Below are 21,999 nucleotides of genomic sequence, written 5' to 3'. Positions count from 1 at the left end.
GTAGAGTAGGTGTGAGGGCCCATACTTGGCCAGGTTGAACATAAAACAGGTAGAATATTTTAGCCCGATATGGCTGGTTTAAATGCTAAAATAATTTAATTCTTTATTTTTTCTCTCTCTTTTTTTTCTGTTGCTGGCCACTCCCCAAGCTAGATCCTAGAGCTATTTTAAGATATAACCTGATTTTAAATTCTTTTATTTAACACTAAATGATATTACAAATTATTTATCGTATTTTAACGAGTATAAGGAACACCCTAATTTGGGGGCTTAACATTTTGAAAAAAGTTTTGTAAGGGATTATAATACTATCCATGTATAAGAAATTCCCATATCTTTTTAACCTAATTTTTGACAAAAAAGGGCTCCTTATACACGTTAAAATACGGTACTTACAACTATAGCAACAAGAAAAGAATGTAAATTTTAGCCCCTTTTTTATTCATTAAAAAAAAAAATCATTTATTCATTGCATCACAGAAGATCCAACAGAGGGAAAAAAAAACGAAAAAACAAAAGTACCCTGTATTTCTCTTTCTTTGGTGCCCTATGCATATGTTTGTATTGTTTGACAGTTAGTCCAAGGCCTGATCTGGACGTAACGTCTGCAGATTTTCCAGTAGTTTGTCAGAGATGCTTTCTCTTTTATCTTCTACCATAGGTAAACTGCTACACAACTAACTTAAGCTACTGTTCATGGCTTCTTTTCTCTGTCATAGATCTAAGGTGTATGCATGCATGTATATAAGATATACAGATTTAAGTATGCATTCAATAGTCCTGAGTCAAACAATACTGTATTGCATTTGCTACTATGACAACAATCAATCATATTATTTTCTTACTCACTACACTACTATACGTACGTAGATCAATAACTAACTCCAATTGAAGCTCTTGACTCCGCTTCCTCACCTTCAATCATAGATCTTATACTTTACCAAGAAATCCTTATTATTAGATCTGTGGATCATAGAATTAGTAAAACACACGAGGAATTGTTTTGTAGTATATAGCTACAGTCGTCTCCATTGTATGTTCAAATTTCACAAAGGTCAACTTACCTTTTCACTCTTCTATGGTGTCTATAAAATAAGTGCTAAAGTATTTTTAATCAACTGCCATTTTCCTTCCTAATAAAAACATGTGCCTTGTGTCTATATTAGAAATCGTTAATATTATCGTGAGATTGGTAGAACCAAAGTTATTAATTAATATTATTGTGATATTGATTTCAAATTTTGATAAAAGGCCAGTTTTCGGGGGAGAGAGTAAGTTGATTACATCGACTCCAGGGTTCAACTGGTACTTGTTTTATCGACCCTGAAAGGATGGAAGGCAAAGTTGATCCTGGTGGAATTTGAACTCAGAGCATAAAGGTGGATGAAATGCAGCTAAGCACTTTGTCCAGAGTGCTAACAGGTCTACCAGCTTGCCGCCTTAATATTATTGTAATATTGGCAGAAGAAATACAAAGTTCTAAACTTTGTATTTCTTCTAGATCTTTACATTCTGTGTTGAAATCCCACTGAAGTCAACTTTGCTTTTCAACCTTTGAGGGTCAACTAAATAAAGTACCAGTCAAGTACTGCGTGGGTAGGTCTGTATCAATTGAGCGTGAGTGTGTGTGTGTGTTTTAAGTCCTTCCTTTCACTATTTGACAACCAGCGTTGGTTTGTTTATGTCCCTATAACTTAGTGGTTCAGTAGAAAAGAGTAGTAGAATAAGTACCAGATTTAAAAGATTAAGTATTGAGGTTGATTTCTTCAATTAAGCCTGTCTCCCTAAAATTGTTGACTTTGTGCCTTTTACCGAAATATACCTAGAAATAGTAATGGAAGGTGTTGAAGTGCAGAAAGTAGAGCGCCAGGCCAAAAACCTTATAGTATTTGAATAAATACACATATGGTGTGATATTCATATGTTTTATAGACATATTTTATTGCACTGTGAAATTACGTCTCTCTGGTTAAATGACAGGGCTTTCAGCAACTTGGAATGAGTTTCATCTTTCTTAAACAATCATCCGGAACTGTTGAGCAGCTTATCTCCCCCACCTTCAAGTTGCTGAAAGATTATGTAAAACTTCTTATTAAAGATGTGAATAGAAAATGTGAATGATACAAATCATTGATGCGATAGTACAAGGTCAATAGACAGGGATATTGTGTGGGTTACAAGTCTACATGTATATGGAGTCACATCCATGTTTTTACTAAACATATTTTTAATTTTCTCACGAAATTAGAACTTGTTGTTTAACTCAATTGTTACGATATTTTTGCATTTATTTCACGTAATTTAAACAAAAATGAAAACTTTAGTAAATTTTAATGGAAGGTTTAAATTTAAATCACTTTCAAACGAGAAGTTTGTATTATAGAACAGAGGCAGTCTCGGGTGGGTTGTTATCAAAAGGATTTAACTACAAGAGTATAACTCTTTAGCATCCAAATTACTGTCAAATGTTATGCTTATTCAGATTGTTTTTAATCAATCATGCATAACTTCGTGGCTCCGAAATTTCGATGGTACGATTGTTTATTTTGTTTATTTTTAAAATGATATAGTAAGCTAAATGCAAGACACAGGATCTGGCCAGTTTGAATATAAAATAAGCAGAATATTTAGGCCTGATACAACCAATTAAAATGCTGAAAGTATAAAGAAGAAAGTATCCAGGGTCGCATTATCCAATGTCCCCTTCGTCTTTAAAGATAGAAGAGTGTAATTTGAGGCAGACTTGGTTGTTATTTGTACCAATCCAAATGACCAGTGAGGTTCATTTGCTGGCACTGATCGTCACAAGCCTATTTCAGTCATAATAGCAGACGACAAAACATCAAAACGCCAAAATCCGAAAAAAAAAGAAGATTTTTGGTTCTTCCCCCCTTAGCCTTTGCTTTGGTTCTATTCTCCTCAGTCTACCATTTATCTCTCTCATACATATCTCTTTCTCTCTTTCACTACTGCCTAGCTTTTTTTTTTTTAATTTCTTTCCTTTACTCGGTGATCTTCGTACCAAGCTTCTCTTCCTACTTTTTGTTTCTATCGCCGCTAAATCCCTCTTAGCTTTCATTCTCTCTCCCATTTAATATTTTCGTTCTCTTGTCGACTTGACTTTTTCTCTCTAGCACTTCTTTCACTTCTCACTTCGACCTTCTCCAACTATTCCCCTCTCGCCACAAATGTCTGCCCTATCTCTCTTTCACTCAAGCCATTACATTTTCCCCAGCTGACTAACTTTCCGCTGTCGTTTTTTTTTTCGTCCCTACGTCTTTTCTTTGATGCTTTCTTTTTTTTACCCCCTTTCTTTAATTCACATTCTTCTGTTTTCATTTGTCTCGCTCTATTTTCCACTCTGTTCTCCATTCTCTCGCATTTCTCGCCCGTCCACCGCTTTTCATTCACTCATTCAATCTCCTCTCCTTATTTCCCCCATTTAATCGCACTTTTCTCTCTTTCATTACTTCATTCTTTCATTACTCCGTACCCCATCCTGCTTAGTCTGGTTTGTTCCTCTACCGATATTTCCCACTTTCCTTCATCTATCCTTATTTTCCCCTTTTGCACTGGATTTGCAAACCAAACACCCCTGATTTTCTCTCATCTTTCTCTCTCTTTTGCCTTTTATTTTCTATTCCCTGTCATAACTTTCCCGCCCCCTCTGCCTGCTGTCTGTCTCTCTCTTTCTCTCTCTCTCTCTCTCTATCTCTATCTCTCAGCCTTTTTCATTCTTTTTTGCCTCTTATTTCGCTGCGTCTCTCACAACACACCGATCTTTCCTGTTTTCAGCCAGACTTTCCTTCCATTACCCTCTTCTCTCCTTTCTCTCTCTTCGCCAAATATATGTGTATGAGTGTGCACGCGTGTGTGATGAAAGGATATATATATATTAAAAAGAGAGTAATAAAAGTTTAGCTAAAAACGAACAGGAGGCCTTGTGCCTATATTAGAAACGCTCTCTCTTTCTCTCACACATATTCTATTTTTATTCACCGACATATCCTTCCCCATCTATCTCTGTTTTCTTGCTATCTCCCACTGCTCCTACGACTTTAACTTTTAGTGCGACTTCTTTTACTTCTTCATTTCCCTCACTATTTCGCCTACTCTTTCCCCCTCAAACACTTTCTCTATTTCCCTTTCTAAACTTTTCTTCCCCCCTCTCTCTCTCTACGTATATATTTATCTCTATTTCTCTTTCACTCTCAGCTATCCAAGAAAAGTAAGCAAGTCATCACCATCTTACCGGTAGAATACCGCCACCATAAAACGTGTGGTGTGCTTGCCTCGCAGACAGGCGGCTCCTTAGCCTAGATTTGCTACCATTCTTTCCCACTCTCTCTTCTGTTAACTGTGTAATATTCTATAAAATTGCAACTTTTTATATTACAGGTTCTTTCACCCATTCATTTCACACTTCCAGCAATACTTATGCAGATAGCAATCAATATGAATAAATGGCACTACTTAAATACAGAGGTCCCAGTGCATCTACGTAAAGATGTTTGTACAGTGCACACGCGTTAGCAGTTAGGGTTACGTAGATGCGTTGGGACCTCTGTATTTAAGTAGTACCGAATAAATACCTTACTGAAAAAAAACCCCCAAAAACCACAGACATGTGCACATCTATATGTGTGTGTGTGTGTGTACAGGGTCATCTTAGTAGCGTTATGACACCCTCCTGGCAAATAAATGTATTTGGTTCAATAGTATTTATTGAAAGCAAGCATGCATAGAACAGCAGTGGACCCCCGCACTCGTGACGCCTCCGGGCAACTACCTATACCTTAAGACCTCAGTAGATAGACAGATAGATAGATAGACACATATATGTGTGTATATATATATATATATATATATATACATACGCGTAGTTGGAGAGAGATAGAGAGGAACCTATAAACAAGTACTCCTTCAGTCATAGATTCATAGACATAAACTCTCTCCAAACACGCCTTTACACAAACACACACACGTCTGTATTCGCGCAAGCATATATATATATATATATCTGTCTATATAGATAGATATATATATATATATACGCACACACCCTCCCTGAGTTAAACAAATAGAGAGAGTGAGAAAGAGAGAGCGACGGAGTGTGAGTGGGGGAACACCACAACCAACTACATTTATACATAGACAGAGTGACTGACAGATTACGAGACCTATTGCGAGGTTTTTCTCCCGTAACACTCTTTATCAAATCATATATATATATATTTATTATATATATATATATATATAATCTGTCACGCACACATACGCACACATGAATAGCAAGAAAAAAAACTAACCAACCACGACAAAACAAAAATAATATAAAAGAGCAAAAGCCATAAGGATTTTTTTTGTTGTCTCTTTTATTTTTATTTTATATTTATATTCTGTTTGTAGGCGTTCGGACTTCGAGTTATTGGGTTGACTCGGTTGGAGGTGTAAGGATGGAGTATCGCATGTGTCTTGACATCGATTGTTGAAACGAGAAGATAAACATCTATCTACATATAAATATATACAAACATACACTCGTGCTTGTTGTGTATAGATGTATGTATATAAGTGTATAGTTTGTGTGGAAAGATATTTTGATAGATATATAAATACACAAGGCATTTGATTCTACCGAGAAAGACCTTCACGATGACGACACTAAAAGTGACTGTAATCAGCGCAGATAAACTTCCCAGTGTGGAAACTTTCTTCAAGTTGGACCCTATGTGTTACGTGAAATTCCAAGGTATTAAAAAACGTGCTTATTATACACATATATACGCATACATACACCTATATGCACAGACATGCAGATACATATATGCACACACACATGTGCATTTTGTTGGATATATTGTTGCTCCTGTTAATGTTAGTGAACTACAGAAAAAAAAAATTGACATTTCTCTGGGCATTCCTAAATAAAAATGTGTTATAAGTTATTACTTTGTTTTATTGTAGAAATATTTGGTCAGACAGTTTCCCTATATCATGACTTAACTAATTCTATACTCGATAAACTTATAAATAAATCTTTGTCCCATTCATACTTGTGTGCATATTATATATACATATATATATATTTAAAAACTTCCGTAGACATTGCTATATATAACTTTCATTTATATAAAACTTTCTAGTTTTCTGCGATTCTGTTGAACCATTCTTTCTGATGTGTATTATATGTTTACTAATGCGATATATTTTTAAAATAAAGATTGTAAATTTATTAGAATTATCCTTCGAAACTTTTAAAGAATCTGTTACACATAGATTATGGGCGGAGGTAAAAAATAGATACCTACACCACCCGTTTTTGGCGTAACAAAGATCCTAACCCTAAACACCGGGTGTACGTATTCTTTACTTTCGTCTAGATTATGGTTACAGTCCGCATGAAAGTCTACTTTAGCAGGATAGGATTGCATAATATATATCGGGGAAAAAACCGTGAGACTGAAACAAGCCCTCCTCTTAATTCTTCCACATATATTAGTTTAATTCAACATAATATGAATTATGAGATGTCAAAGGGTAGCGTATGTAGTTAATTGACTTAAAGTTGACGCTCCAAGTTCGAAGCTCACCAGGGTTTACTATCTACTTGCGATAGATAAAATAAATATTGCTATTCTACGAGAGACAGTTGATTTTTTCCCAATGATTTTGTTTTGTACTTGACCAAATGAACTCGACTGTTTTGTTAATGGGACAGCATGGTCCTTAAGTAAATTTTGCCGGTCAGTAGACATAAGCATTCTAATAAAGTTCTTTCAATAAAAGTTGTAATTTCAATCACTAGTCTCTCACTGTTCAGCTTGCACAGCAACTCGGGGACCCTAACAATACAAACAGTCTAATTTTATTTTGTTTCTGCATATGTGTTTTCCGTAACTTAAAACTCCTGTTTTTTTTTGGGGGGGGGTGCAGAAGATATTGTTTAAAGAAAAATATAGTAAAATAACCATGAAATTTGATTATAATCCAATTAACCAACATTGATTCCATTGCAGGGAGTGAAAAGAAAACCAAGGAGATTAAAGATACGGAAACCCCTGAATGGAACGAGGTAGGTGTCACCATAGTCTGCTAGAACGCCTGACAATTCCATTGAGGAATTAAGCGTTATTAAACATTTTCCATCCAGCTCTCTTACTGTCATTTTTTTTTCCTTCGCGGTCATATAAATCTCAGTTGTATGTATAATCATTTCTGAGATTATTTACAAATGTGTGTATGTGCGTGTGAGCTACTGTGAGTATATAAGGACCTTAAAATTTATGGAGAGACTAAGAGAATTGTGGAGGGTAGCTGTTGATTGATATCTTTTTTCGGCATAGTTATGCTCTTTTTTTCTTGCAGGTGCCTTAGTGATATAAGTGCATCTGGAGCGTGCCATCACCATCTTAAGTTTAATCAGTGTGACCACGCCCTAACAACACTGCAACAACACGCACTTTCTTTCATACCTTCCCAGGCTTCTTATTCTAATACATCTTCTTATATACCTTTCTGGATTTTCTAAAATCTTTCATTTGGGTGCAGATTATTTATAACGAAACTGGAACATTTAAAGTCAGTTACCCATCCGTATGCTCACTGTGCCGCTCTGTCTGTCTGTCTTCTCTCTTTCTTTCTCTCTTACCCACACACACTTCACACACACACACACACACACACACACACGCATATATTTCTCAACTATCCAAAAATTTTAATGTTTCATTTTTTTCCTTTGTCTACAATTGCTAAATTTTAAAAATTCTATTTTAGTTTATACGCCCCGTTTCCATAACCCGCTATTCAGTTCATAAATTCTTTTGGTTTTGTGTGGGTGTGCATCCGGTGGAAGGGAGGCGGAAAGTTTAACTACAGCAACTATTGTGGTTATATCATAAATGCTTACTGCTCGACTTAACGTGTCAGGCTAGTTTAATTGTCATTTCGCTTATTCCTTCTAAACGAGCATGAAGTGTGGAAAAATGTGTATTTTCATACCTACTAGTATTGGTTTCATTTATCTCCACAGCTTAGTGATACGTGAAAATCTGAAATAATTAAAGTGCAAAGAGGCTGATCTCAGCAAGATTTGAACTCGAAAATATTTAGCCTCGAACTTAACTGCTAGGCCTCATAATCGTTCATGACATTCTATGACCTCTCTCTCTCTCTATCTCTCTCTATCTATCATCCATCCACACACACATACGACCAGCCATCTTCCCCACTGCCTCACCGAGGCTTCCTTTATATGTCAACACAGGGGCGGACTGAGCAGTCGGTCAATCAGGCACTGCCTGAGGGCCCGGAGCTCTGAGGGGCAAGCACTCTACATGTTAACTTTACTGATATCAATGCTAAGGGGCTTGGTAAACAGTTATGCCTGAAGGCCCTTAATACTCTCACTCCTCCCCTGTGTCAACAAAATACTTTAGATCTGACCAGAGGTGACCCTCTATTTGGTGAAAGTGTGCCTTAATGTATTGCTTACATAACTGGAACAGCAGTACTCCATGGCATATGGTTGTCTCCAAAGAAAGGCCATCAGTTGACAAAGATTTACTCACAAACATACTATGATCACTAACTTACTGAGACCTTGTTTCTTTCATGACTATTTTATTTTTACAACTGTCTTCTCTAAACTGGCAAGGCCCAAGCTCCTACTTGTTTTCCTCTTGTCATCCTTTATTTGTCTCTCCATATTCTTAATGCTTTGCCCAATTCATCCTTCCTAGAAGTGCAACAATCAGAAACTCTCATTTTGTCCCCCAATCCCCTCATTTACAAACATCTACCTGGAAAAGGGCAAATTGAACATCAACTACATTAAACATCACTATCCTTGAAAAGCATCCAAATGGCTTTTGGCATTATCCACAATTATGTGCAACATTTCTGTTTCACTTTGTTTTGGGTCTGAGTTTCCCTCAAATTGTAGCCTACTATACTGAAAAAAAAAAGTAAGGACACAGTGTACAATGTTGTCCTAAAAACACTGTATCTTCTTTAAAAAAAACATATAGTCAAGGTTGGAATGCTTTTTGTTATACGTCTGCAATACCAGGGCTGACTAGGGTCTTAAAAAAAGATGTCAGTATCCTACTGCAGCCTAACTTGGATAGCAAAATTGAAACTGTTGCAACATGTGCAGGGCATGGATTCCCAAGAGCCAACTTTTTGAATATAGTGGCTTGTACAGGCTTGGGCAAGAAACCAGTGTAGATATACAGATGAAGAGTTGGGGAGATAAAGTGAGTTTGGAGCACCTAAGCATAGAAGGCACAAAGCCAGGGACTTCTGAAGAGGAAAACCTGCTGAAGTAGCAGTAGAAAAAGTAAAGAGGAGACATCACATTTGTGAGCCAGAGTGTGTCTTAGTGACTTCATGCAGATCAGTCAGGTCACCTTTCTCTGAATACAGTTTAGAATGCCTTTATGTATAGCAACAGCACTATCCCAGATGTAAGAAGAATATTGTAGGTGTCACCTGAACTTTGTATTGGATTAGTTACTGTTGAAGAAAAACCAGTCTTTACTATGTTGAAGATGTGTTTGGTACAAAGAGATCCTCCATAATAGTGAGGTTTAGCATTTGAAGGGATAATGTGGGTTCCAGTTGCATACTGTTCAAATTTAAGAGGGGTAAGGTGTGATAATGATTTCTGTATGTTTTTGGCTATTGATAAAATAGGCATGACTTCATTGGATGATATTTTGGAGGCTGGTAGTGATCTCTGTTCATAAAGTCAGGGTAGATTTAGTGTGAGATGTCCTGGTTGTATGTAAATAACACTTGGATGTGGAAGGTGAAGGAGTAAGATTAGACAGAGCACTGTTGAAAATGATGCTATGTAGGATATTAATTTATAGGGAAAAGAATGTGAAAGGTAAAGCTGTACCCTGAAGCATACCAGTGTGGGTCAGCAAGCTCCATCAGCACACCACAGTTTGATAAAAAGTCACTGATATGAAAGATGATTGGAACCCTAGGTAGGGAGATTTGTATGTCAGACATGGTTGCAAACTTGGCTGATGTTGAGAACGACGACACTGCTTGCAACTAAATTTCTTGATGAGTGACAGGAGATTTGGGGTTTATGAAAGCTATAAGGGAAAGAAATTCAAGGTATTGGAGAAGGTTAATAGCTGTTCCCTATCACCCTTGGGATATTAGAATGAGTGCAAGAGGATGATAGTTGGCAAAATCAGAGGTTACCCATTGCCCTTCTTAGAGATAGGACACACTGAAGTGCATTCTTAAAGATTGGTATATATCTTTGGGGAGAGAGAGATTTAAAAGTTTGGTTAGGATAGTAGGGATTGCCTCTGGAGTGCATTGTCTGAAGGTAATAGAAGGGATATTGTCAAGGCTGGTTTCCTTATTGGATTGAAGCAACTAAAGGAATTTTTTTGCAATTGACAAGTATGTGTACATGGTGGTGAATCTGATAGAACAGAAAGGTATAATTTTGGAGATTTACCTAGTGTGTGGAATTGGAAGCAATGTGGGCAGCAGTTGAGGGAGTTTTCCCCACAGGGATATGTTGATGTCAAACTTCCTGTGCTTTCTCCAAATCAGGATTATTAGCAGTTTCATAACACAAATGGACAGTGTCATTAGTTTTAACTAAACCTCCCTCCATGTGTCAATTTTATTCTGATAGGCCTTCATTACCTTTCTCTTTCTCACTGACTTCCTTCTTTTCCCCCTTCTTACACTCTGCTTTTCCCTTCCTTCTTCCTCTCTCTCTCTTTATCTCTGATTCCTCTCTCTCATGTACTCTCCCTACTTCCCTCATTTTGCCTCTCCTTCTGTCTTTGCCACTCCTTTCCTCTCTCTTTCTGGCTCATCTCCCTCTCTCTCATTCTCTGCTTGCTATCTTTATCCCCCCCCCCGTCTGTTTTAGTTAATGTAGACCATAATGAACATACTAAGCTACCGTCAGTAACCTGAAACTAGTTGACTAATAAAGACTTGAGTTTGAGTGAGTGTTGTAAGCATACCAGGAGAAACAGTTGCCTACTATATTCTGCTCTTATCTGTAACGCTAGTTTACAACATTCATCTCTACCACTAGTTTATTGTTAGTATGTAATAAAAGCCACAATAAACTGACCAACATAAAAATTCTGCTCAGCACTAATCATGTCGCCTTTGTTCAGTTTTTCAACTGTGAAGCTAGGTGTAGCCTACACACATACAGACTATGAAAAAGAACCGGCTTGTGGGTGTGTCTGTAATGTGGAATGGCATTGTTTGGTGTGTCAATGTATTTTCGTAACCAAGAGCAGTGGATTGGCTAACTCTTCAGTGTTGGACAAAATGACATACTATTTAGTTAGAGCTCATTTACATTCTGAGTTCAAATCCTGCTGGTGTCAGTTTTGTTTTCTTGGGTCTCTGAAATAAGTCACCAGTCAAGTACTGGGGCTGTTTCAACTGGTTGTATCATCCCTACATTTATTTATGTTACTAAGGCAGGTGTGGAAGTTGAAATTATACAAGCAGGATTACTTGCTTTAGGGTATCTTCAGAGGTTTTGTACTTTTTAAGGGAAATTCTTTCTCAGGGCTAGCACAGGCATGGCTGTGTGGTAAGAAATTTGTTTCCCAACCACATGGTTCTGGGTTCAGTCCAACTGCATGGTACCTTGGACAAGTACTTTTTGCTATTGCCCCAGGCCAACCAAGGCCTTGTGAGTGGATTTGACAGATGGAAACCAAAAGAAGCCTGTCATATGTATGTGTGTGTGTGTAAATAGATATGCATGTGTTTTCGTATCTCCTTGTCTTGACATTGCATGATGGTTATGAGTATCATTGTCATACAAGCAATGCCATTAATTTCCAATATTCTGTAAGAACATGTCTGTTCATGTGAAAATATTACCTTGCTTAGAAGGGTTGGTAACAGACAGGCATCCAGCCATGGAAAATCTGCCTCAAATAAACTTCATTCAACTCATGCAAACATGGGCATGTAGATGTTAAATGACAATGAACTTCGGTTGACCTTCCATCTCTTCAGTTTCATATGTTGCAGTTAAATCCCTTTAATTAATATATTAAGGTTCTCTTTGTCTATAATTTACATATCTACCTGATACACTATCAAAATAGTTTATTTAAAACCAAAGGTTGTTTACATAGTTTGTTCAGTTGTAAATAACTTCAGCATTTGACAGGTTATTGTTTAATTTATTTTTCAGTAAAAGAGCTGTCTGTATAGTTTTATTTATTTATTTATATAAAGTATATTTTGTACCAAGTGTAGGTATAGGAATTTAATTCCAAGTCAAGAATACCTATTACAGAAGTTGTTCTAACCATGATCATCCAAACCATTTTTAGTCCTTGCTTCAGTTAATCTATTAGGTGGTCCTTCATTTTTAATTAGATCTTCTCAAGTAGATCTGATACAGATGACAGAAGGTTTTGGTCAGCAGTTCTAGCATTCATCGGCTTGTTTTTATTGATTCAGCTATGCATATTCAATTCTACTCTAAAATTTGCATTGTGCAGTCAATACATCACGCTGCTTCTCTTTGGTGGTATCAGGATTTTCTATTTTTTTTATTACCTGAAAACTCATGCCAGGTGCATCAATTAGTCTGGAGCATTTGAGATTTGAACTATAGCTCTCAGATTTTTTCCCTGTCTAGAACCACAAACTAATGTATTTTCATAAAAGGAAGAGTGTCACCATAAAAGCTGGAAATGTCTACATGAATATAGCTCAATCAATTATCTTTGGCTGACTTATTGTGGTCGAAGTATTAAACTACAAGGAATTGTGTGAGGTTTTCCCATCAAACAATTGGGCTGAAGATTCTAAAAGGATGGCCAACAGCTATAAAACTGGCAAATTCAACCTTAAATCAGCTAACCACAAGCCATTTAGTAGACCTCTCCTTCTCTTTCACTTTTCTTATATAACATGCTTATGTCATGCTCGACAAAGGCACCAAGCTTAACTTATAATGTTAAGTAATGGATATTATATATGCAGTGATTTAAATTCCTTGTACTGCTTTTTTAATATTATCCTGCAAATTATGTATAGATGATTCCTAATTGAACATTGTTCCGTTTATTTATTGGATATATATTTGTACATATTATGATGTGAGTAAATATTTGAAACATCAGTTAAACTTTGTAATTTGATCTTGTTTTTTTTGTTTTTTTAATATTAAAATTTAAATGTGCTCATTAATCTTGAATTTTATTACTCTTTAATACAGAATGAGATAGTTTATCTTGTTACTTGTTTTATAAAAGTATGTACACAGGAAAAGGCTGTTGCTCCATATGAAGGGACTGACTGTATTAGTGCATGGAAAAAATTCCTCTTAAGGTTGTCTGACAGGGTTGATTTCTAGACAACATCCAATTTGTTTAAGGCTGACCATGCTTTTACATCTTTTTCAGTTGAGGTTGTCTCAGAACCTAGGTATGTGAAATCATCAGCTTCATTGATAGGATCTCTGCTGATGTTGACGGAAGATTCTAGAAGGATGGTTAACTGAGATCCAAGCTAGATGGAACTTACACCTGAAAGTTAAGAGGAGTCATAAACATATCCTGGAGAACTTTTTACACCAAGAAGCAACTGTATGGAGATTTCCTGCCTGTTTCCACTATTATAAGGGAAAGACACTTATGCTCTGCAGGGCATTGCTGACATGCTAAACGAGCTGGCAAGTGACCTACTGCTATGGATGCTAAAATATGGCCATGGTCATCTGCACACAACGTATGTAGATCAACTCATTAAAGGTACTGAAGACCACCCTCAACTAATGCTGGGCCAAGATAGATAGCATGCATGGGTTGAAAATGTCTGAGCTAGCTTGACCAGATAATGATATGTACGCATTGTACCTATTCTGAAGCATTTAAATATTTTGCATTAGGACATTTCACTTAAAAACATTTACCATTTATCGCCACTAATTGTATAACCCACTGGGATATTAGGGGCCATTTTCTAAACTACTTTCCTTTCAGCTTTGAGAGCTACTAGAAGACAGTCTAATCCAACAGTTGATAACATGTCTACATTTTTCTGTTTTTAGAAATGTCATTTTGAAAGTTGGTTTGTACTTGACCATTTTATTGGGGTGTTCTGACCATTCCAGTTTAGTTTGCATTGCTAGATTCTTGACAGATGTATTTGAAGAACTGTTTATCAGATCAATATACTTTTTGTTGTTTTTTTTTTATATGTTGGAAAGGAGGTTTTTACACATCATCACATCCTCTTGTAGATTGAATCCTTCTTTGTAGGCCTCTTGAATTTCACACTAATGCAGAAGACTTATATCACAACCATATTAATTGCTCTGACTTCAAAGCTAAGAGGTTATTCCAGATGACCTTACTTCTTATCAGTATACTACTGATGCTGACACTAGTGGTCACTAAGAAGATTGAAATACAAACAAGCACATCAGAAGTGGTCATTTTAATACAATTTTTATTTTTGATCTCAAGCTTTGAACTATTCTGGTCAGTAAAAGTGTTACTGTATTGGTAATAAATATAAATTCTATAAATGTACTGGTATTTGAAATAGCTACTTGACTAACAAGTCCAATTTCTTTTGTTTGTCTATGAATTATATAATCTAAATAGAACGAATGCTCTGACAAGCAGATCACTGGTGTCCGACAGCTTGTTCAATCTTACATGGAACTGTCAAGGTAATCATTTTATACGTGAGCATTGACTGAATTAGTCTTTATAGATATTTATTTCTATATTATACTTTTTGTAATAAATCAGTTGCTACATACCTATCCTGTACAGTTTTGGTTTTGTTTCTCGTTTACTCAGCTATGAAAGCTTATAGCAGCTATTTGTTAGCTTGTAGCTTTGCTACTTATGCCACTGGAACTGGTTATTAGAAAACTGGTTTAGTAAAATGTCACTGTAATAACTAGACCAAAGAATTCTTTTTATTCTGAGCTATTCTTTGTAAAGAAAATATTATATACTAGACTGCTATGATCCAATTTCTGGGCCATAAAATTTGTTCATAACTATAGTTGGAGTTTCTCATTTGGAATGATAATTTTATAATTTTAATGAATTTGGCTTTATCCATTTGATGAATTTATATTTTGTAAACAATGTATTAACCTAACAATTGCATATTTCAAAGTGAAAATCTCTTACTGCAATGCATTATAGGTGTAATGTTTAAAGACTTTAATGCATAATAACTAGGGCAAATCAGTATATAAAATCAAATCCAAACCTCTACGGCTGACACTCGTGTGAATCTTTAAACAATTATACTGGGCTTCTGCTGGTTACCTCTTTCTGCTCAGTAGACTGGACTGTTTGAGAGATTTAATTATAGAGATTGTATAACCTTGGTGACTGACTGTGGCTCTTTTGGTTTGCTATCTGCTACCTTTTTTACTTGGTTAGCTGTCACTCATTCTAGGAGTATCTGACTGGACTTTAATATGCAAAAATATGAGCATTAGTTCCCTAGTATCTAATATCAATCAGAGAGTAGAGATGTCAGATCGAATTTCTCTTTTTAAAGAATTGAATTGGTGGTCTTGTGAGTGTATGGTACTGGCTTTTTGGAATTTATTGAACAAAATATTGGATACTGATTTGAAATTTTGCCCCAAATATTCACAAATAAATACTTGAATCTTGAAAATTTTTCAAAATTGTGGAATAATTATTATAATCTACTAGAAAATAAATTATACCTAATTTTCATTAACCTATATTTCTATAAGTCTTAGTATTATCTCTCAGAAACAACATTTTTCTTACATTTTAGTAGTAATGGACAAGCAAGTTGGAGAGAAAGAGAGGGTAGAGGTTTTATGTTAGTTCCAATGAGTGGTATTCCATACTTGGTAATCTTGGAGAAAATGTCTGCCACCTATAACAATGTACAAACTTAAATATATCATTGCAGCCTTCATTTGACCTGTGGCTATACATTAGTATATATTAGCACATTAATCTTATTCTACCAGAAATGAGATGCTGTACACATTTCTTGGCAATAAGTACATATTACCCAGTGTCTGAAGGAAATTTGGCAAGGTAGAACAAGACTGCTTTCAGTCTCTGAAAAGGAGAAGCCTCATCAAAGCTTCAACAGAAGTTATGGCATTTTTTATTTATTAATTTATTTATTTATTCCCAAATCCCTCTTTGACTCACTTGTAAAGGAGGGGCATCCAGCTGTAGAAACCATGCCAAATCAGACTGGGGTCTGATGCAGCTTGTCAGTTTGCCAGCCCTGGTCAAACTGTCCAATCCATGCCAGCATGGACAACGGATGTTAAATATTGATGTTGATGGTGTTTGTCTCTACATGTAGACCCTTTTATTGTGTGTGTGTGTGGTTTGGTCAGAGGAAGAGCAATGCCCCTGATTTTTACAGAGCTTTCTATACTGGAGAAAGGGATTAAGAAACTTTCATGGAATGCTGTGGTAGGAAGCAGTGCATTTATCTCCAGATCAGAGACCCAGTTCAAATGATTAAAACATCGGACTCTGTTAAAAGGCACTGTTGTTGTTTGACCCCAGGTCAGGAGTAATCAAACAGACTATGATCAAAGAGACTCCAGTTGTGATAATCTCAGCTTTTTATATATCCAATGTATCCTATCTTTTTGGTTTTTTTTTTTAACGATAGTAGTTGTAGGCTTGGCTGTGTGGTTAAGAAGTTTGCTTTTCAACCATATGGTTTGGGGTTCAGTCCCACTGCATGGCACCTTTGGTAAGTGTCTTCCATTGTTGCCACCAATTGACCAAAGCCTTGTGAGTGGAGTTGGTTGACAGAAACTGAAAGAAACTCATCATGTGTGTGTGTGTGTGTTTGTGGTGTGTTACTCTCTCCTTGCTTTGTCATCATGTAATAGTTGTAAATGAACATCACTGTCATACAAGTGGTGTCCTTCATTTCCAATCTTCTGTGAAAACATTTCTGGCTATGGGGAAATATCTTAATTGGAAACAACTTAGGTAATATTGGTAATATTGATGACAGGATGGGCATCTGCTACTAGAAAATCTGCCTCAATGAATTCTGTCCAAGCCATGTAAGCATGGAAAAGTGGACATGAAAATGATGATGATTAGGATGTTATTTAGTTTCTGTTTCTAGCAAGTTTACAATCTCTCATACAAGCTTATACCCTACCAGGTGATGGTGTTCAACTGGGCAATGAAGTAGGTCTATCTTGCTAATTAAGTGCTCCAATTCCAAGTGCATGCCATTTGAACATTCCTAGAAGATTAAATCACTCCCACCTTATGGAGGAAATTGTTTATCAAACTACTTTGCTGTCAGCCTTTTTATTTCTAAGTTGCCAGGCATATAAAAAAAAACAAAAAAAATCACATTGCTTTATTCTCTGTTCTGACTTCCCACTTGATAGCAATTTCCTTTTTCCTTTTACTCTCACTAAATATTAGGAAAACAATGTTTGTATAATTCCTACCTTAATCACATTTCTATTGTAGTTTTTGCGAACACAACATCAATAATAAACTCCACAGTACTTTTAAGATAATTATCTTTTACATAGATAAACTGATAATGTGCCTCAGGGACATGTATGAAGTTATTTAGAGCTATGAGAAACATTTTGTTGAAAGTTTCAAGAATGATTTACCATTTTCCAAACTTCATTAAAAAAGAATTTAATAAAAAAAAAAAATGTCTAGATGATATTTTTGTTTGAACTCTCACATTAATTTCAAAATTAGGTTTCCTGTTAAGTATTTAAATATTTTATTATCTGTTGATTAAGTCAAGATATATCATTGATTAAACATCCATCATTAATAATAGCTGCATAAATAAAAAATTAAATTGGGTTGTGTTCTGTGACAATTTTCCATTTACAGAAGTGAAGAGAGAAACTCACATAGCTCCATAATCTGATCTTAACTGATTGGAAGTGTTATCATGTACATTGTTTTGTTTTGGTATAAAAGATGGGCTACAGCAAATATTCTGCTCAATACCACAGGTTTGCTTCTCAGTTGTTTGATCTTAACCAGTTGAGCATGTCCTGTAGTGGCTGATGATATGTGCATCTCTGATCACAAGCAGAAGCAGTGGGGGAGCATCATAGCCATGTGCTGAGAGGAATTTTTTGGAGTTTGGATAATTCACCTCTGGAAACATGGGTGTTTTATTTAACATCCTTAAACAGTCCTTATTCAGGGACCTTTTGAGTGGGATGGCCTACTCAACCTGAAGAAAATTCTAACTGGGCCCCACCTGCAAGGTCATGCACTGTTTATCTTGATATGAGATCACCATGTCGCGCACATATGGTTGTGATGCATGTGCCCGGTGTACCCTTATCAGATGGGGAGTCATGATGGGTATATTAGGCTTTGTATACTTTACCCTGTGTCACTTTCATGGCATGCACTGCTCTGTCACTCAATAATAACAATAATTTCAAATTTTGGCACAAGGCCAGCAATTTTGGTGGAGGGGATAAGTCGATTGCATTAATCCCAGTGTTCGGCTGATACTTACTTTATCAGTCCTAAAAAGCTGAAAGGCAAAGTTGACCACAGTGGAAATTGCACTCAGAATGTAAAGATGGACAAAATACCACTAAGCATTTTGCCCAGTGTGCTAACACTTCTGCCAGTCCACTGCCTTAATAATAATGGTAATAATAATAATGATAGTATTAATAATAATAATCCTTTCTACAATAGGCACAAGGCCTGAAATTTGTGGGGAGGAGTAAGTCGATCACATCCTACCCCCAGTATTTGACTGGTACTTAATTGACCCCGAAAAGATACTGCTGAGAAGAACAAACACACAAGCAAGCCAAACTAAGGTTCCAGAATAGCAGCAGCAGTGAAAGAAATGAAGACAAAGGGTGGGTCAGCAGAATGGAAGACAATAGCTGTAAGAATAATGATAATAGTGGGGATGGTAATAATAACACAAACAGTTGTGAAAACATGCAAACCAACGCAAACATTACTGACAGCAACAACAACACACATATAAACACCACCACCAACAACAACAAAGACAACCAAAGAGATGGTAACCAGAGAAATGATAGTATAGAAAGTGGTACAACTGGTATAAATGACACTAACCCTTCTCACACCCTATTCTTCGATCCATGTGATAAATCATACGATATGAGTCACATTTATCGACACCCTTACCTTCAACAAAAATGTTTGTATCCCACAACAGACAAATGACAAAATAGAAGCACACTTCACCATAGCTAGTACTAAACTTAGATTTTGGAACAATAAACTAGAAGACAGAGTTGAAGAAGGGCACAGCAATTCTATAAGAAATCTGCAAGTGGCCTATGCAAGACAACTCTGGCAGAATGTAAATAGATAACCTGCTGAACTACATCCAGGTGATGCAATCCCACATCATCAATATGAGAGAAACAACAGTACAGGAGTATGAGGGGAGAGAGGAGTTCCTCAATGCTCACATGGTGATGTGGTTAAACAACTTCCAAGCCACTAATAAGGACATCCTAGCACTTTATGGGCTCTGCAAGGACCATAAGGCAAACATTGACCCAGTGACAGGACCACCACCAAGACCAGTCTGCAGAGCCGATGTTGCCAATAACTACCGAATCTCCTATTTTCTCTTTATGATCATACGCCCTCTGATCAGAATGTCCCCAGATGTGTGTGACAGCACAGAAGACCACAGAGGTTCCTTGAAATTCTGTTTGCTACTGGGGAAAACAGCGACCAAAACAGTTGTCATGCTTCAGACACCTTACATGGACACTGCCATGAGCAAACCCCAAGTTTACAAGTGGATTCTACGCTTTAGGAATGATCACTTGTTGCTTGGAAGCCGACCTTGTTCAGAGCACCTGTCAACCTCCCAAATGAATGAAAACCTGAAAATTCAGGACCATCACTCAACAATTGATGAACTTGTTGATATGACTGGTGTATCCTGGAGTTCTTGCCAATGAATTTTGAGTGAGGAATTGCAACTGAAAAGAGTTACAGCAATATTTGTGCCTCACTTACGGAAGATCAAATGCAGTCACAACGGAATGCATGTCATGAACTGAAGGAACAGTTGGAAATTGATCCAGACCTTTTTCTGAAGGTCATCACGGGTGACAAAAGCTGGTGCTACGAAATTTGCAGATGTGGAAGAAGTGAAGAAAAAAAATGGAGGTGTTAAAAGGTGTCAGTTAGCAAGCATTCCAGCACTGCTTTGAACAGTGAAAAATGCATCTGGACTGATGCATTGTTTCAAATGGAGAATACTTTGAAAGCTCTAAGTGTAAACATGTAAAACTAAGTGAATAAAATATTTTCAAAATTCAGGTCTCTTTCAGTTACACCCTCATGTGTATGTATGCGTGTATACACACACACATATGACCATGCATATATATATATCATCATCATCATCATTTAACATTCATGTTCTGTGCTAGCATGGATTGGACAGTTTGACAGGATCTAGCACATCCAAGGACTTAATTGAGCTCCAATGTTTGTTTTGACATGATTTTTACGGCAGGATGCTCTTCCTAATGCAGTATATATATATATATATATATATATATATATATATTATATATATATATATATATATATATATATATATGTGTGTGTGTGTAATCTTCTACAGTAGAAGTGTTAACTTGTACTCCATGTCAGAAGTGTTAAAGCCACTCCCCCTGGTGAAGAAGATTGTCCTGCAAGAGTCCTGTGCTGGTGTCACGTAAAAGCTCCCACCACACTCATTTTCAATAATTAAAGTCAGCTAAGTATTAATCAATATACTCATAAAAATATGTATAGTGATCAACATTAATGACATTTAAGCTGACAATGATGAAACTGAGATAGATGCCAACATAATCAAGACTGACAGTGACAAATTTGAAGTTGATAATGTCAGATTTGGTGTGTGGACAGGAGTGTTAGTATATATCTTTTGACTAGATATTTATTTTCCTTTGTCAAAAGGTCTAATAGATTCTTTCCTTTATGGTATCTTTGTTTAATTTTAGCATAGTTTCCCTTCTTACATGATTGATATTCTTTTCTTATCTTTTAGTCTGAATGGAAGGCAGTGCTCGGGACCCATTTTAGGGCCTTCAAAGCTGATAGGAGGAATGGAAGAAGGTATTCTCAAACTAGAAACAGCCCAGGTGTTTACAACAATGTAGACTCCTCTAAAGGCACCCAAGTTGCTAGGTGATGGTGTTAAATAGGTGGTAGTTTCTTAGTGAAATTTGAACTCGAGACACAAGAGCCAAAACAAATGCTACAAGGCATCTGGTCTGACATTCTTCCAATGCATTGTCTAAAATTGATACTTTTTTTTTTTTATTGACCTCAATAAAATGGAAGGCAAAGTTGACCTCAGCAGAATTTGAACTCAGCAGAGAATTGAAACAAATACCACAAAACATTCTGTCCAGTGTTCTGATGGCTCTGCCAATTCAACACCTTATTTGTTTACTTATTGGTATACACCCCTGAACTTTAAAGAAGTGAAGTTTGTCTTATTATCCTACAAACAGTCAGGTGGTGTGCCCAGATGCACACAATCACTATATTAATGCCTGAACTTATGACATACATATTTAGTAATACACCACTTGAACCTTACAGCTATTATGTTTTGTTTTTACTTGGCATTTTTGTGAGCTGTACATGTATAAAAGGTTGTTTTTGTTTAGTTCCCAAGTTGGCCCATTTAAAATATACCTATTGTCTAACATACTCTAGGCATGATTGTCATGTACTTTTTCTCCTCTGTGTACTCTGGACTACATTGTCCATTATTTCCTTTTTAAGACAGTATGGTGTAGTTTGCTTATATTTGTCTGATATTTGTTGCAGATTGAACAACTGCAAACAGGCTCTCTTTTTGTTTAGGAATCAGGATGCAGATTAAAGGTTGTAGTGTTAGTTAGAGTGGCTAGACTGAAAGTAAAATTGG

At 36.3% G+C, this 21,999-nt stretch overlaps 1 protein-coding gene across 11 annotated transcripts in view; it reads left to right on the top strand.

Moving 5' to 3' along the window:
• Positions 1 to 5,291: 5,291 nt before the first annotated feature.
• Positions 5,292 to 21,999, top strand: part of LOC115230663 (myoferlin) — a 208,485-nt gene continuing 191,777 nt past the window's right edge. For 3 of the 11 annotated variants that reach the window (XM_036499276.1, XM_036499275.1, XM_036499274.1), the window contains exons 1-2: positions 5,293 to 5,752; positions 7,020 to 7,075. In XM_036499276.1, coding sequence (XP_036355169.1) covers positions 5,656 to 5,752; positions 7,020 to 7,075 — 153 coding nt within the window. In that variant the 5' untranslated portion in view covers positions 5,293 to 5,655. Of the gene's footprint in view, positions 5,753 to 7,019; positions 7,076 to 21,999 lie in introns of all 11 variants that reach the window. The other 8 variants (XM_036499297.1, XM_036499277.1, XM_029800805.2 and 5 more) reach the window with 4 other exon arrangements.

The sequence above is a fragment of the Octopus sinensis genome, linkage group LG2 (genome assembly GCF_006345805.1).
Source record: "Octopus sinensis linkage group LG2, ASM634580v1, whole genome shotgun sequence".
NCBI lineage: Eukaryota > Metazoa > Mollusca > Cephalopoda > Octopoda > Octopodidae > Octopus > Octopus sinensis.
This window is presented reverse-complemented; position numbering and strand designations above follow the sequence as displayed.